The sequence below is a fragment of the Eumetopias jubatus genome, unplaced genomic scaffold (genome assembly GCF_037043125.1).
Source record: "Eumetopias jubatus isolate StellerSeaLion01/CBP00866 unplaced genomic scaffold, mEumJub1_p1.0 scaffold_11, whole genome shotgun sequence".
In the NCBI taxonomy this organism is placed as follows: domain Eukaryota; kingdom Metazoa; phylum Chordata; class Mammalia; order Carnivora; family Otariidae; genus Eumetopias; species Eumetopias jubatus.
This window is the reverse complement of record NW_028274817.1, coordinates 117,063,597-117,080,656: the sequence shown is the minus strand read 5'-3', so window position 1 is coordinate 117,080,656 and position 17,060 is coordinate 117,063,597. Positions and strand designations below refer to the sequence as shown.

At 42.3% G+C, this 17,060-nt stretch overlaps 1 protein-coding gene across 7 annotated transcripts in view; it reads left to right on the top strand.

Annotated features, from left to right (window-relative positions):
• RAB9A (RAB9A, member RAS oncogene family) overlaps positions 1–14,899 on the top strand; it is a 45,353-nt gene extending 30,454 nt beyond the window's left edge. For 2 of the 7 annotated variants that reach the window (XM_028114979.1, XM_088028876.1), the window contains 2 exons: positions 10,163–10,193; positions 13,784–14,899. In XM_028114979.1, coding sequence (XP_027970780.1) covers positions 13,814–14,419 — 606 coding nt within the window. In that variant the 5' untranslated portion in view covers positions 10,163–10,193; positions 13,784–13,813 and the 3' untranslated portion in view covers positions 14,420–14,899. The other 5 variants (XM_088028872.1, XM_088028875.1, XM_088028874.1 and 2 more) reach the window with 4 other exon arrangements.
• The last annotated feature ends 2,161 nt before the right edge of the window (positions 14,900–17,060 follow it).

Sequence of the window (17,060 nt, the reverse complement as noted above, 5' to 3'; positions counted from 1 at the left end):
AGCAGGGGGAGTGGGAGAGGGAGAAGCAGGCTTCCCACTGAGCGGGGAGCCCGATGCGGGGCTCGATCCCCAAACCCTGGGATCATGACCTGAGCTGAAGGCAGATGCTTAACCGACTGAGCCACCCAGGTGCCCCAGCTAAGGGGAGTTTTAAGGACCATTAAATAGAAAGCATTTTCAAGGTCACTGCCAGGCTGTTTAGACCTAATAGAGACAGTAATGATGGCTGGGTCCCGGCTCACACTTAGAGGTCCCACCGATGCCTCCAGCTAGAGATACAATATTTCATAAGATCCTTTCCCAGTTGGGCCTCCATTCCTTTTATTTGTTTAAGAAAAATGCCTTGAGTACCCTTTGAGTTTTTATGTCATGTACATCCAGACAAATGGCTACATCTGAGAGAATTCACTGTACCAGGTGGTCAACTGTGGAGCTGTTTTCTGGAAGCAGACACAGCGGAAGTCCTAAGAGAAGCATTTTTCTCTTTATTTGCTTTAGGGCTTTGTGTCCCTTAGGGCATTTAGATGAGGACTGAGGAGAAGCCCCTGGATTGGCCTTTAGGAGCTCTCTGGTGACTTGGGAAGCTTTTTGTAAGCAAAATCAGCTCCAGTACCTTGGTTGGAGCAAACTGGGCATCGTTGATGGAGAAGTGGGATGAAGTGAACTTTCCTGTAAGCCAGCTGCAGTGCTCTTCTGTGTCTTCTCATTTTGACCTGGTAGCAACTTCCCTGCAGAATGGGCTCCTCTAATCCACTTGAGTCCTAGATGCTAGACATAATAGCTGTCCTCTTGCAGTACATCTTGGGAAATCCCCACTCCTCTTACTTAATTTCTTAACAGCCAAGAAGTTCTACTTTGCTGTGGCTTCATGCCTTAGGGGTCGTGTTTGTGTACTAACTCCTCCCTGGGTTTTTATGGAAGTTCTCCAGACGTTACCCTTTTCTGCTCCAAATTAAAGACACCTGGTTTCTTACCTGACTTGAGTCAGAATCAATGTTCCCTTAAGTCACAGCAGATCATTTTAGATCATATTTAATTTGTGTTTTGCTGCTTTAATGCATTTTTTAACATGCATATTTAAATTCATTTCTTTCACAATGCAGTCTTCTTCCTGAAACCTAGCCGGAATTTCCAATAGTCCTATCTTGTGACCTTTATCCATTTCTTTGTCTTTGAATTGTGTCGCTCACAGTGCAACCTTAAAGTATCTTAAACAACCTTAAACTAAAAAAAACCTCTTTATTGTTAAGCAGTTTAAGTGTCTTTTGCAGGTAAATGTCTTATAGGTAGATTTATGGGTGTTCTTTTAAGGACCTCATTAAACAGAATAAAATGTTATCCTCACTTCCAGGATTAGCAGTTTCTCATGAGTAAGTCTGTTCACTGACCTGTCACAGTTCATGGTCAAAATGTAATATTAATAAAGTCTCACAGGTGAGGGAGAGAATGGGGAAATAGTGATGCCAAGTAAAGATGAAAGTCTGGAGGGTATTATGAGTAACACAAATGGATCACACATCATATACAAATGATGTAGGGGCGCCTGGCTGGCTCAGTCCGGTAGAGCAGGCGACTCGATCTCGGAGTTGTGAGTTTGAGCCTCATGTTGGGGGTAGAGTTTACCTTAAAAAAATGTATACGTACACACACAAATGATGTGGACATGTATTGATCATTACAGATCCTTTTAAGAATCAGATGAAACCCTTTGTACTCTTTCCGGAGAAAAGCTGAAGCACACACTTGCATCTGTACATTCATCCTTGTTTCACCTGTCATTCTAGGAGGTGTGTTTTCCCCCTGCAGCTCCTTCATGGACTCCCCAATTAAGCACACTCTCTACCCAAACTGTCCAGTACTCATGTAGCAATTTAAATTTAAACTAATTAAAATTAAATAAAATTAAAAGTTCAGTTCCTCAGATCAGTCACATTTCAAGTGCTCAAAGCCATGTGTGCTTAATGACACCGTACTAGATAGTGTGGGAGTAGAATATTTCCATTATTGCAGAAGGTTCTGTCTGATCATGGTGCTCTGTATTTTCAAGATGGTTTAGGAAGACTTAGTTCCTTAACCTCTCTTTTCCTTCCACTCTCTCCACCACTGTTAATGATTAGTTCGTATACCTAACTACAGAGGTGCCTTGTGTTTTAAGCAAAATTGTGAGTATGTATTTCTTAAAAGTTTAATTAGGTGACTTATCTTCAAAAAAGAGTACTTATTGGGTCCCTTGGGTGGCTCATTCAGTTAAGATTGGTTTTTGCTCAGGTCATGGTCTCAGGGTCGTGAGATCGAGCCCCATATCAGGCTTCACTCTCAGCACAGCGTCTGCTTGAGATTTTTTCCCCCTCCGTCCTCCCCCTAGGCTCCCCCCCAACTCATGCTCTCTCTCTCTAAAATAAATAAATAAAATCTTAAAGTTTTGAAATGAGTTCTTCAAATAGGGTGTTCTGCTCTTGCATTGTGATAGTGTAGTTTGATTTACAGTTTTTCCCTTCTCTTGCTATCTCTGTGAGGTAATGTTCAGTGGTCGACTAGATGATTTATTTCATCTGGTAAGTTGTGCCTCTAAAAAAAAAAGTTGTGGCTTCAAGTTGGTCTCTTCCTATGGTATTTTGCTTAAGTCTTTGTGTGTGTGTGTGTGTGTTGTGTGTTGTGTGTTGTGTGTTGTGTGTGTTGACCTCTTGCTGTAGAGATAAAGCACCCATTAGACTTGGTGACTTCTTGACTTGCTTCTTGCTCATGCATTTCAGCAAGACAATCAAGAAGACTGGAAACAGAGTGGAACTAATTAGGCTGTTAAGTGAGAGACACTGATACTAAGATTCAAGGAATGAATCCAGCTCTAAGCGAAAATAGAAATAATTCAGAGATTATCGTGTTTCGTCCCTTGGTTAGTTTCTTTGAACCTCAGAATAAGTGGTATGCCTCTAAACTAGGACATTCAGGGTAAATGCAAAAGGAATGTGTGATTTTGAGAAAAAAAATCTGTTCCTAAATTTAAAACAAGAGTGATAAATTCAATTTAAGTGTTTGGAAGTAAGGACTAGTCAAGGGGTTACAGAATGTGTGTTTCAAATCTGAAATTTTGAGCAGAGCAGTTTACAAACCCAGCCTACTCTCCCTTCAGCAGCTTATTAGAGGAATATTGTCGTTTTTAATGTTCACCAGCTCTCTGTTGGAGCCAGTAGTACTTAAAAGTGGCGTTTTCATTAGACTTGCAAGAAAGAATCAGTTTTTTTGTCCCTTCCCACACATTTTAATAGACTTCAAAAATAGAATGGGGGAAGAACTGATTGAACAAAGAATTGTAAGCACGGAAAGTACAATAGAAAAATAAGAATAGAATAAAGGAGAAAGTTATTTACTCTTTGTTCTTAATTTTGCATTTATTTGATACCTCGCAGAACCAAAAAGACAAATGAATGGATAGAATTAGGTGTGGTGTGTCCCTCTTCGGGAGTTGACCTTGTAATTAGGAAGAGACGTGTACACAACTGACAATGGTTGGAGCACGAGTGAGTGAGAGCTGTAATCAGGTGGAAATGATGATGAGAGCAAAGAAAAGAGGACGATTAGGTTTCTGGGGGTGGCCATGGCAAGCTTCTTGGATGAGGTGAGGCCTTTGAATGACTAGGATTTTCCTAGCTGTCTAGGTGTTGGGAGGGAAATCCCAGTCCAAGATAAGGGCCTGAACAAAGACTGGGCTGTAAATTCCTGTGATAGGTGTGGGGACGGTGAGTTGTAGTGTTATAATTGGGACAGGTTTGTGAGGTTGGATGGCCCTTGGAATGCCGTGCTCTAAACCTTTATATATAATGAAAATAATGAAGAAATAAATGGGGTTAGTTATCTGTTAAGAATGGAGGCAGTTGGATCTATAAATAAAAAATGTCTGCCTTTAATCCCTACAAACATTCCTATTAGAGATTTATATTTTTTCTGCTTGGATCTGACTCCCTCTTGGTTTACTGTAGTATAATGGCTTTGGAAACCAGCAAGGGGTTGGGGAAAGCCAGAGAAAAGGGTACTGCTAATAAACTATCTGTAAACAATTGATAGTTAAGATAAAAGTATACAATAGAAAAGTTGGAAAAATAGTGTTGTAAAAAGTAAAGGGTGGACATGCAGTGCTTTTTGTCTTCAGTTTTGAGGTATGTGCTGAAAACGTAGTTCATTTTCTTTGCTGCCCGTGACCTACTTATCCATTTTCCCATGCAGATTAGTGTGTGCTGTAGACAGCATGTGGTGGTGCCAGCACGTGTATTGTAATCCTAAGCTATCTACTGTGTGTGTCACAGTTCATTCAAAAGGACACTGATGAAGCGACAAGGAGATCATTCGTGCTTTGCATAAATCTAATTTTAGGGTCGTCTTTGACAATTCTTAGGCCGCGTACATATTTGTGTGAATGTGTGCATCTATAAATGTACATCTGTATTCTTTAGATATAACTCACATACCATAAGATTCACCGTTAATGTATACAATTCATTGGCTTTTAGTATATTCGCAGAGTTGTGCAGCCATCACCCACTATCTAATTCCAGAATATTTTCATCACCCCCCCCACACACACACAAAGAATCCCTGTACCCATTAGCAATCACTCCCCATTTACCTTTCCCCACCCGTTTTCCTGGTACCACGAATCTACTTTCTATCTATGGGTTTGCCTATTCTGAACATTACATATAAATGGGAGGCCACATGTAATATTATTAACAATTCAGTTGTTGGGACATTTGAGTGGTTTCCACTTTTTGGCTATTATGAATAATGCTGTTACGAACATTCACATACAATTTTTGTATGGAGTATGTTTTCATTTCTCTTAAGAGAAGAATTGCTGGGTCATATGGAAGGTTTATGTTTAACTTTTTGGGGAATCACCAGGCTATTTTCCACTATCCCTGCACCATTTTACATTCCCACTAGCAGTGTATGAGAGTTCCAGTTTCTCCATATCTTCATCAACACTTGTTTATTGTCTTGTCTTTTTTGATTCTAGCCATCCTAGTGATATGAAGTGGTATCTCATTGTAGTTTTGATTTACATTTCCCTAATGATGTTGACCATTTATGCCCGTTTTTAAATTGGGTTACTTGTTTTTTTTTTTTTTTGTAAGATTTATTTATTTAGGGGCACTTGGGTGGCTCAGTCAGTTAAGTGTCTGCCTTTGGCTCAGGTCATGATCTCAGGGTCCTGGGATTGAGCCCTTTGTCGGGCTCCCTGCTCAGCAAGGAGTCTGCTTCTCCCTCTGCCCCTACCCCCACTTGTGCTCTCTATCTTGCTCTCTGTCTCTCTCAAATAAATAATAAAAAAATAAATCTTTTTTTTTAAAGACTTTATTTGAGAGAGACAGAGTGCACAAGTGGGAGGGGCAGAGGGAGAGGGAGAGAAAATCTGAAACAGACTCCACACTGAGCTTGGAGCCTGGCATGGGTCTCAATCTCATAACCCTGAGATCATGACCTGAGCTGAAACCAAGAGTCTGACGCTCACCCTGCTGAGCCACCCTGGTGCCCCTCTTGCAGGCTTTAATATAAACCTGTAAGGTTTCCTGTGCTGTGATCACGGTATGCATGTAGTTTTATCATTCAGCAACAGCATATTTCTACAGTCCCACCTTTCCATGTTTCCTGAGGGAGTGCAAAACATCCCCAGTTAGGCATTTAGGGCATTTGCATTTGCCCTACTGTTGACATTTTTGCAAAATTTCTTTTTTTTTCTTTTTGAGATGATTTTAGAATAGTATGGGGATGTATTTTTTGTTATACTTTATTTATTTATTTTTTTAAAGATTTTATTTATTCATTTGAGACAGAGAGATAGAGAGCATGAGCAGGGGAGAGGCAGAGGGAGAGGGAGAAGCAGGCTCCCAGCCAAGCCAGGAACCAGACGTGGGGCTCGATCCCAGAACCCTGGGATCATGACCTGAGCCGAAGGCAGACGCTTAACCATATGAGCCACCCAGGCGCCCCTGCTATACTTTAGAAAATTGGTAACTCGGGGAAAAGTGTGGGCATTTTTTAATGGTATAATGTGTTTCCATGAAACAATCTTTTTAGAGAGCTTTTTTTTTTTTTAAACATTTTATTTTGTTTTTCTAAGTAATGGGGCTCGAACCAACACCGAGATCAAGAGTTGTTGCATCCTCTACCAACTGAGCCAGCCAGATGCCCCAGGCATGTTTCATTTTTATTAGACATAGTAGGTATGCCAATTTCATTATTATTACGTCTGCACTTAGAGGCATGTTCAGGGTGCATTAGGAATGGGGGGGGAGGGACTTCAGTGGGAGATGAGGTCTAGCTGCATCTACAGGGGTGAGCAGGAGTTAGCAAGGGGTGGCAAGAGGAAAAGATGAAAGGGAGGTGAGGTATAAAGCCACAGAGTGAACATCTTACTGCAGGATCCACCTACAAGGCAGAAAACCCACCATTTTCAATCCCAAAGCCAGCTGATGCCATTGGTAGTTAAAAGGGATCATAAGGGCATCCACTGAAGCTCTACCCGAGGCCCTCCTCTTTCCCTCACCTCAGCCAGTTACCTTTCTGGATTCCACATCTGATCAGGTTGCCTGCTGCTGAAGCTCTTAAAGTGCTCTCATCATTTCAGGGGTGTAGATGGAAATCCTTCCCACGTGTCTCAGGCCCTGCCTGTTTCAGTCCCCTGTGTATAGCACTCTCCTCTCTCTCTGGGCTCCAGGTGCTCAGGCCTATCTTGGGTTCTTCCTCTGCCTTGGCCTCTTCCTTCGCCACTTCCTCACTCCGGCTCCCTCTGCTTTTCTTGGGGTTTTCTCCTCCCCCTATTGCTGAGCTTCCTGCTACTGGGCTTAGCCTGTGATCAGACCCACTTACCCTGGGTCAAATCCCCCTACAGTGGAATCAGACCTTAATGAGGCTGCTCTCTATGGACGGCATGCAGCTAAAATGATCATTGAGGCATTGCTTTGGAAGAGCCCGCACTGGAAACTGGTGTGTAGTCTTTCACTAACACACTTGAACACAGCCCAGTTTCCCTCTGGCCTTGGAAGTTACCACCTTTTTAACTGAGCAGCCCGTGAAGTAGCTGGCTGAGTTACAGGGTCGTAGTGTATGAAAATTAAGTCCCCCTGAGGTCTGGAATCACAGTTGACTCCATGAAATACTCACATGTGGGGCCTGGGTGTGACTGAGAGAGCCACAGGTTTACACACTGCATCTCTCACTCACCGAGGGAGATGTTGGGCAGAATCCCCTGCGCTATTTAAGTTGTTTGGTTTCTGGTTCAGCATGAATACTTGCACTCTCTATCAAGTGCCTCATTTGTAGGTCTTGCCGTAGTTGTAACGCACATGGGTTTGTGTGCAGATTGTCACTTAACCCAACTACAAGCTGCATGTGGCAGGGACCGGGTGGGTGTGGCTGCATCCACAGTGTCTGGCACACAGGAGGCTGCACTAAGCACTTGTTTAAAAACTGCTTTGCCACCTACTCCGTGGAACACTAGGCCTCTGGGGGAGATGCTTCAGAGTTCTGCCAATATTTGATGCACATTTCATTTAAAACATGTTTAGGGGCACCTGGGTGGCTCAGTTGGGTAAGCGTCTCTTGATTTCAGTTCAGGTCATGATCTCAGGGTTGTGAGATCGAGCCGCACGTCAGGCTCCATGCTCAGCATGGAATCTGCTCATCCCTCTCCCTCTGCTCCTCCTCCCTTTTGCGTGCGCTCCCTCCCTCTCTTTCTCTCCCTGTAAAATAAATAAAATCTTAAAAAAGAATGTTTAAACTATTGAAATTCTATTAAAACTTTGGCACTTGGGGCACCTGGGTGGCTCAGTTGGTTAAGTGACTGCCTTCGGTTCAGGTTGTGATCCCAGGATCCTGGGATCAAGACCTGCGTTGGGCTCTGCACTCTGCAGGGAGTCTGCTCCCCCCTCCCCCCCCCCACCCCGGTCTCAAATAAATCTTAAAAAAAAAAAAAAAAAAAAAAAACTTATCACCGTTACGTGTGCTTTATTTTTTTTTTAAGATTTTATTTATTTATTTGACAGAGAGAGACAGTGAGAGATGGAACACAAGCAGGGGAAGCAGGAGAGGGGGAAGCAGGCTCCCCTCTGAGCAGGGAGCCCGATGTGGGGCTCGATCCCAGGACCCTGGGATTATGACCTGAGCCGAAGGCAGACGCTTAACGACTGAGCCACCCAGGTGCCCCTAGATGTACTTTATTTATAGTACATGTCAGTGGATTGAACACTACTAGTTCTGTCAGGTTACCTTGTTCTTGTACAGTTCTTGAAATAAAGCCCGCAGTTGAAAGACTCTGAGCATTGCAGCTGCTTATGTTCATTCAGCAGTCAACAGGAAAACCCTCAGAAATAAATGCAAAGGCAGCTGAGCCTAATAGGTTAAGTGGCAGGCCTTGGAACAGTCAGCTGCCCTGAGATCTCCCTCTCTCCATCTTTTCCTAGCTGTGTGACCTCAAGTAAGGTAGTAGACCTCTCTGAGTCAGGATCCTCATCTGTAGTGGAGGGATAGGGACACAGTTGAGAGGAGTGGATGCATTGAAGCAGAGGAAAGGGCTTATAGGGCTTAGTCAGTGTTCACTGTTAACAGCTGTTGTTACTGTTGCTATTTCATCTTTAACCCCAAATGTCAAAATTTTGAAGAGTCTTCATTTATTCGTTGATTGAATTTATAAGTTAAGGGCTGCCGTATGTAAGTTTCACAAAAATGCCCTTTGCTTAAAAAAGGTGTGTGTCGGGGATAAAACCTTCGGTTTAGACTAAGAGAGCGCTAGTGCTTCAGTCCCAGCTTCCCGCATAATACGTCACTCAGAAACCTTCGCATTGAATTCGGTCTCTAGGGTTAGGATCCTCTGGCTTCCTCATGTCTGCCTGCATAATCCTCTTCTCTGTTCTGCCCAGGACTCTTACTGAAATTTGACTTAAGAAATGGTCATGAAAGAAACCTTTCCTTAAAACTGCCAGTAAAGACTTCTTCACGTGTTCATCCCACAGAAACTTCTTGCACTCCTATAATGAGCCTGGCACTGTGGTGAAATGCTTTTACCTGCTGTCCGTGACCCAGTGAATCTTCCCAGGGGCCCTAGGAGGTAGGATGTCAGGTAGCTCGCCCAGGGGTGTGTGCTCTTGGCCTTTGGCACCAAGAACCCTTCTCCTTTCTGATAATGGGCTACTGTTCTGTCACAAGAAAGTTTTCATCTCTGCCTTGGCTGCCCAGAAGCTTCCTGACATAGCGCTGCCTTAGCCTTAGCCTTAGCCCAGCGTTTCCTTTGTTGCGTTGGTGCCCCTCCCTCTCTTGTGACTCTTCCTTTTTCTTGTTTGCGTTAGCTTTATTTAATTCTTTGGAATAGGATTATTCTCAGCCACTCAAAATTTGGGCAAATTTTGAAGAATGACGTATTTTACGTTTTTAAAAAATTATATTGAGAGCGAGAGAGGGCGAGAGAGAGAGGGCAAGAGAGCACAAGCAGGGGGGAGCAGGCTCCCTGCTGAGCAGGGAACCCAACGCAGGGCTCAATCCCAGGACCTGAGATCATGACCTGAGCCGAAGGCAGACGCTTAACCGACTCAGCCACCCAGGCGCCCCCATAGTTTACATTTTTATCCTAAAAATATCTTGCACTTGTTTGAGTGTGAAACTTAGAAAAGAAGGGTGGGCAGGCAAAAACCTTCTTGAAAAAGCAGTGATTGAAGTGTAGTATTTGGGGGCGCCTGGCTGGCTCAGTTGGTTAAGCGTCTGCCTTCGGCTCAGGTCATGATTCCGGGTTCCTGGGATCAAGTCCTGCATCGGGCTCCCTGCTCCATGGGAAGTCTGCTTCTCCCTCTGCCTGCCGCTCCCCCTACTTGTGCACTTGCATGTGCGCGTGTGCGCTCTCTTTCTGACAAATAAATAAATAAAAATCTTTAAAAAAAAAGTGTAGTATTTGATTCTAGGATTTCTTTTTGGCTGAGAAAGGTCATGGACAGCTTTCAGGTATGGTTTTCCATTTATTTTTATTATTATTTTTTCTGGTTTTCCTTTTAAATTAAGAATCCAGATGCTCATAGACGTCATATTTATTCACATTTTAATTTTTGTTTTTACTCTTAAAACTATGAAAACAAATTAAATGTACATTGCTAAGATGAACTTTCTAATTTTTTCTTTGCAGATAATGATGCTGCTTGAGCTGAACAATTAAGGTAACATTTATGACCTATGTAATATGCTTTTCTTATTCAGGATTCTTTATCAAATTTAGCTGAATTGTTAAAGTCATGTTTTAACCTTGGTGAGGTTGCTTGTGGGCAATCGTTCTGAACTGTGGAGTAAAAAAGACTTCACATTATATTTTAAGGTAAGTTCTGAAAATAACAGGATACCTTTATTCATTCATCTTATGCTGAAGTTTCAAAGGGTTTTACTATTTTTAGAAAAGAAAAAGGGAGTATTTTTAATGTTTCCAAGCCAGTTATGGTTATGTTAATGTATAGATTGCCTGAAGCTAGCTTTTGTTGGATTCAGTGGGAAATAAGATGGTTTATATCATTATCTGTATCGCCATGTATGTTTATATACAACTCTACAGTAAGAATCAAAGAAATGTTTGTTTATATATTGTTTTAGCAAATGGTAGCATCCTTGCAAAGAGGGTATCTGCAAGGCCCCAAATTATAGATAGGAATTGTAAAAAATCATACCCCACTTCCTGGTGTATGGGTCTAGCATACCCCAGATTTGTTTAATCAGAATAATGGCACCAACTAGGAAATCCTACATCATTATGAAAAAAGAAAAGGACTGTGTCAAAGTGTCCTGATAAAATTATAAATGACAAATCTCAAGGAATGTCTAAGACTGAATTTGGTAGATACATGCAACCAGTCATCTGGGGGGAGGTTATTAGATTGCATAATCTGGTTTATAATTTGATGTGAAGATCCTAACAATTCAGTGCTGTGCAGTAAAACTTTGTGTCTGGTAAGGTAATTGGAGACTTACTCAAACACTGAGATAAATGATATACTAGACTCACACACATCTCTTACATCCTTAGAACACAGAAGGGAACTCTTGAGTTCATGTATCTTGAAAATCTTGTGAAAGGAACAGTCTTGGAATGGGGGCTGCTGGGGAAGGTGTTGGTGATGACCATGCTGAGTGGTTCCAAGGGCTCAGCTGTTAGTTAGGTGAAGTGGGGTAGGATCACCAGCAGAGGAAGCAGCCTGTGCCAGGGCCCAGGCAAGGGAGAGCAAAGGAGCTGAGCAAGTGGAATTGAATTTCAGTTCCATCTGACTGTGCATTTGTCAATGACTGAAGCCAGAAATGGGGAGCAGGGCTAGGTGTCTTGTCTTAGAAGTTGGACTTAGATCTGAAAATCTGGAGAACCACTGAAGAGTGTTAAGGATAGGCCCTTAGACCAGTGCTTTTTCCTCATCTCGTAATAGCTGGTATGCAATTTTGGTTTTTGTTATTCTTTTTTTCTATAAATTGAAATAGTTTAAGCAAGATTGCAAAGTTAAACAAAGGAACAGATTTACCAAGTTGTTACCTATGTCAGGAGATTAAGGGGTTTGGGATTGTTTCGATTTCCTCTCTGACATGAATGTAGTTTGGGCATTGAGCAGAGCAATCCACTGAAGTCAAAAACGTCTCCAAGAGGTAAGTACTTTGATTGCCTCACAGTTTTGTTGGCCACTTTAAATTGTATCAGTTATAGTAGTAATCATTGTAGTAGTAACTTAAGAGAGCCAATAAGAGTTACGGACAAGTTCTACAGGTTTTACCAGAATAGTGTATCATGTAGTTGGAAATGCAGAATTCTTACACATGACAGGAAATATTTAATTCCATTATACTGGGTCACATTTGCTTAAAACCAGGAGAGAGCCAGATACTGTTTACTGCAGTGAATTTCCGAATCCATCCTAGTCGATTAACAATTATTGTTCATGTCTTCATTACCTTCCCATTGATGGATTCACAATATATCCAGTTTCATGTTAAAGTTAAGAACCATTTTTGCTCTAGAACTGTGCTGGCCACTACAGCTATTGCCTCTTTAAATGTGGCCATTCAAATTAGTTATGATTAAATAAAATTTAAAATTCAGTTCCTCATTCCCTCCAGCCACATGTCAGATGCTCAGTAGTCATGTGGCAAGTGGCTGCCATATTGGAGAGTGCAGATGGGGGACATTTCCATCATTACAGAAAATTTTGTTAGTGCTATTCCAAAGATTGTCTCCTTTTACAAATTTTAATGGACTTAAAAGCCATGTAATAGTGAAATATTTACAGATTAAATGATATAATTTGATTCAAAATAACTGGGGAGAATGGGGAGTTGTTACGGAAGAAACAGGATTTGCCATAAGTTGATAATTGGTGAAGCTAGCTTAGGGATCCATGGGGGTTTCATTATATTATTCTCATTATTCAGAAATTTTGTGTATGTTTGAAATTTTCCATGGTAAAGAATAAAAACAGAAACCTTAAATAGGAACAGTGCTCCTGTTGGCACTTAAAAGTAGCCATCTGGGGACTCTGAGCCCAGGGTCCTGGGATCGAGTCCCGCATCGGGCTCCCTGCTCAGCAAGGAGCCTGCTTCTCCCTCTGCCTGCCGCCCCCCTGCTTGTACTCGTGCACTCTCTCTCTCTCTCTCTCTCTCTCTCTCTCTCTCTCTCTGGTAAATAAATAAATAAAATCTTAAAAGAAAAAAAAAGTAGCCATTTGTAAATGGGCATCTGAAATTCTGCCCCACACAGGCTGGTGCCTGGGGTGTAGGGAAATGTTTAATCCTGCCCCGGGGCTTCCCCAAAAGGGTACATAGAGTACCGCATTCTTTTTTTTAAGGTTTTATTTATTTATTTGAGAGAGAGCACAAGCAGGGGGTAGTGGCAGAAGGAGAGGGAGAAGCAGGTTCCCTGCTGAGTGGGGAGCCCGATGTGGGGCTCCGTCCCAGGACCCTGGGATCATGACCTGAGCTGAAGGCAGACGCCTAACCAACTGAGCCACCCAGGCGCCCCTAGAGTACCACATTTTTAAGGTTTGTCTCATTCCTTCTGAAAACACACAAGTTGACAGCCCAGGTTCATATTTATTAAGAGTTTGAACTGCCCAAATGAGTCTTGTGGGCAGAATGTGCTAGATTATGATATTTTGTTAAAAAATTCCATTGCTGCTGACATTAATTTTAGGCAAGTCCAAATCGTGTTCCTAATGAAGAGAATGGAGTCCATTTACTCAGTCATTGCTTATTTTTGTTCACAGCCAAATCAGTCAGCTTCTGTCTCTGGTTTCCTGGTTACCAGCTCCTATGGTCATAGCGTTGGAAGAGAGAAAGGGGAGGTCATTGAGAAAACCCTTGGCACAAGACGAAAGCCATCGGTAAAACTGTCACTGTGCCACCAAAGGGTTGTTTGAAGTTGTTACAAACAACCTGCCTACTTTGGTCTCCTACTGCATGTCTAACAAATGGGGGCAGGGCTTATTGTGCGTAGAGAGGAATGGTTGAGAGCAAGGTGTTTGGGGTGAGACTTGGCTTTGAGCGCCTGCTTCAGTCAGCTTGGGGGAAGAGCGAGCCCTGACTGGCTGTGTCACGGAGTACCAGTAGGGTTGTGTCTGCTGTGTGGTCGAGCGCTCAGCATGTGACAGCTCTTGCATTAGGCATTTTCTGTACAGAAAGGACTGGGGACTCTGTGCTTTATTTCCCTTACGTACTGATATTCATAGAATCATGTAGAGAAATGTACAGGTCTAAAGCAATGTAATGGTACCTCTTTATTTTACAGGGTTCTAAAGTCAAAATCGTGAGATTAATAATGGCAGGAAAATCTTCACTTTTTAAAGTAATTCTCCTTGGAGATGGTGGAGTTGGGAAGAGCTCTCTAATGAACAGATATGTGACCAATAAGTTTGATACCCAGCTCTTCCATACAATAGGTGTGGAATTTTTAAATAAAGATTTGGAGGTGGATGGACATTTTGTTACCATGCAGATTTGGGACACGGCCGGTCAAGAGCGATTCAGAAGCCTGAGGACGCCATTTTACAGAGGTTCTGACTGTTGCCTGCTCACTTTTAGTGTCGATGATTCTCAGAGCTTCCAGAACTTGAGTAACTGGAAGAAAGAATTCATATATTACGCAGATGTGAAAGAGCCTGAAAGTTTTCCTTTCGTGATTTTGGGCAACAAGATTGACATAAGTGAACGTCAGGTGTCTACAGAAGAAGCCCAAGCCTGGTGCAGGGACAACGGCGACTATCCTTACTTTGAAACAAGTGCAAAAGATGCCACAAATGTCGCAGCGGCCTTCGAGGAAGCAGTTCGAAGAGTGCTTGCTACTGAGGATAGGTCAGATCACCTGATTCAGACAGACACGGTCAGTCTGCACCGAAAGCCCAAGCCTAGCTCATCTTGCTGTTGATCGTCAGAGAGGTTGCCTGTGCGATCTAACCAACTTACACACATTCACAGAAACAAAACACGGTGGAGAAGAGAATTAGCATTTGCAGCAATGGACCATCTACTCATAAAATTAAACTAACCATATTGCTGCTTTGTTAGTGGGTGGGAGAAGGGACACATCCACTCATGGAAGAATCAATTTACTCAGTAGTGGCACCTTACATTTATAAATTGTAATGGTTGTCTAATAACATTTAATTTAAATATGTACGTTACAAAGCTAATAAATGAGATGATCAATACTTTAATTATAATTAAAACAAAACACTTGAATATTCTGGAAGTTATTGTTTGTTTTTCCTGGGAAAATGGAGAACTACTTTTTATATCTGTATATTTTTATGTAATTAGCATTCAGTTCCTGGTTGAGGGGGAAAAAAATTCCCTAAAGCAATAATGTTAAATAATAAAGATTAAAACCTAATGCATTTGCTTTGCAGTTATTTGATTACTTCTTCATTCTCTTTAAAATTATTTAAGTGGTCACATTTTCATTCTCCGTATCAGAATTGCTCTCACTAGTAATCACTCACCTGTGTGCCCCCACCTGCAAAACAGAAGCCAACTTTATCACTCTTGGAGGAAATACTAAGGATTGTACTTTGTGTGAGGGTAAACGACATCTTTGTTCGGTCACATGTGTAATGCCTTCTTTGTCATTGAACACTGTTTAGTGATTTGCTCTCAAGGAGATTTGATAAAGCGAATTGTAGTCTTTTGCGGGTAAAGTTCATATGCTCTGCCGTGTGTGCCTATCCCATCCTACAGAGGCAGACCAACCCACTGTGGGTTACCAGAACATGCTGGGGCAGGGTTATCATGCCCTGCTCAGTGGGAGCCGCTGAAAAAGAATAGCAGTATCATTCAGTAAGCTAAGCTTTTGAGAACAGAATCTAACAGAACAGACCATTTGGCTATATGAGGAACATTTTAACACTTTGAATTTGGGGAAATTAAATCTCTTCATATTCTCAGGTTAGAGACAGTTTTTGTTTTTATTATTTATTATCAGTCCTCCCTCCCAAAACTGTAATCCTCCATCAAAAAAACAAAATAGGAATCCATTAACAAATTGGTGTATATTACATATTCTTCCTTTTTTCTCTAGGGGATTTGCTTTTTTTTTTTTCCTCAAAAGTGTCCCCATTGTTTTGTGACTTGTTTCCTCTTAATATATGTGGACATACTTCCATTTTGGTATATCTACCTCATTTATCAGCTGTACGGATGTTTACCAGTTTATTCAAACCGTTCTCTAGTGACACATCGAGCAGCAATATCTGAAAGTGCCAGTTTCCCACACCTTGTTCAACAGTGGGTATTAGGAGTAAATTTTTTGTTCATTTTTTAAATAGATGAGTCACGTTTCAAAATCATAAGACTTAAGAGGCAGATATCTATACCCTTGCCACCCAGTTCCTGTCCGTGGAGGCAGCATGTGTCAGTTTCTTGGGTATCAAGCTAGATACTTAGTATGTAAGGGAAGCATATTAGTTTGCTAGGGCTGCCACAACAAAATGCAGACTGGGTGGCTTAAACAGTGGGAATTTTTCTCACAGTTCTGGGGCTGTATGTCCAAGATCAAGGTGTTGGTAGGTTTAGTTTCTCCTAAGGTCTCTCTGTGACTTGCAGATGACCTTTCCTGTGTGCAGCACCACCCCCCCCACCATGCCACCATGTCTCTGCGTCCAAATTTCTTCCTCTCATAAGGACACCAGTCAGATTGGATTAGGGCCCACCCTAGTGGGCTCGTTTTGACTTAATCACCTCTTTAAAGGCCCTGTCTCCAAATACAGTCACATTCTGAGGGACTGGGGGCTAGGGCTGCAACATAATGGATTTTGGGGGGACACAATTCAGCCCATAATACATATGTACATGTGTAGGTATTTACCTAATGTGTAATTTTGATTCCTGTATAGATTTAACTAATACTTTGCTGGTTTTTAAAAAAAACTTATAAGCAGCTTTTCAGTAACCTTTTTTTCAGCTAAATATTCAAGAGGTCTAGAGCTGGGAAGCAAAAAATGGTCAAGGGAACAGATCTTCATGTGTGTAAAGACAGGCTGGTGGGAAAGGAGAGTAATCCAGTTTAACACCGTTGACTCAAAGGGATCCAGTGAACAGGGGCTAGCTGACCAAACACAGTACTGAAATGTGACCACTAAGGAGGAACAAAACCTGGCAGTAGCTCTGGCCCCCAAAGAGACTACAACAAACCGATGGGAAAAGCTCTTCAACAAGCAGCAAAAGGTAGCTGCAGGTCTGACACTTGTTTTTAGGGAGTAAAAGGCCTTTTGATTGGCTGGTGTTACCTAAACAAAGATGAGAAATCTTGAAAAAACAAGAGTTGGGGAAGAAAGCAGTTGGCGCCCGAGGCGGCCGGGGTTGGTGGAAGGAAGTAGCTGCGGAGCCCCCAGGAAGCTGGCAGAAGGGAGGAACGGTGTGCATGCCCCCCAGTCTGGGGAGGAGAGGCCCCAGGGTTCCAGTGCTGGTGCTCGCCACAGGGCGTCGGGCCAGCTCTGACAACGTGAGCTTCTGTGGTCTACTCGCGCAGGGTCGTCGAGACAGCTCAGTGGTAAGAACAAGGCAAACGACTG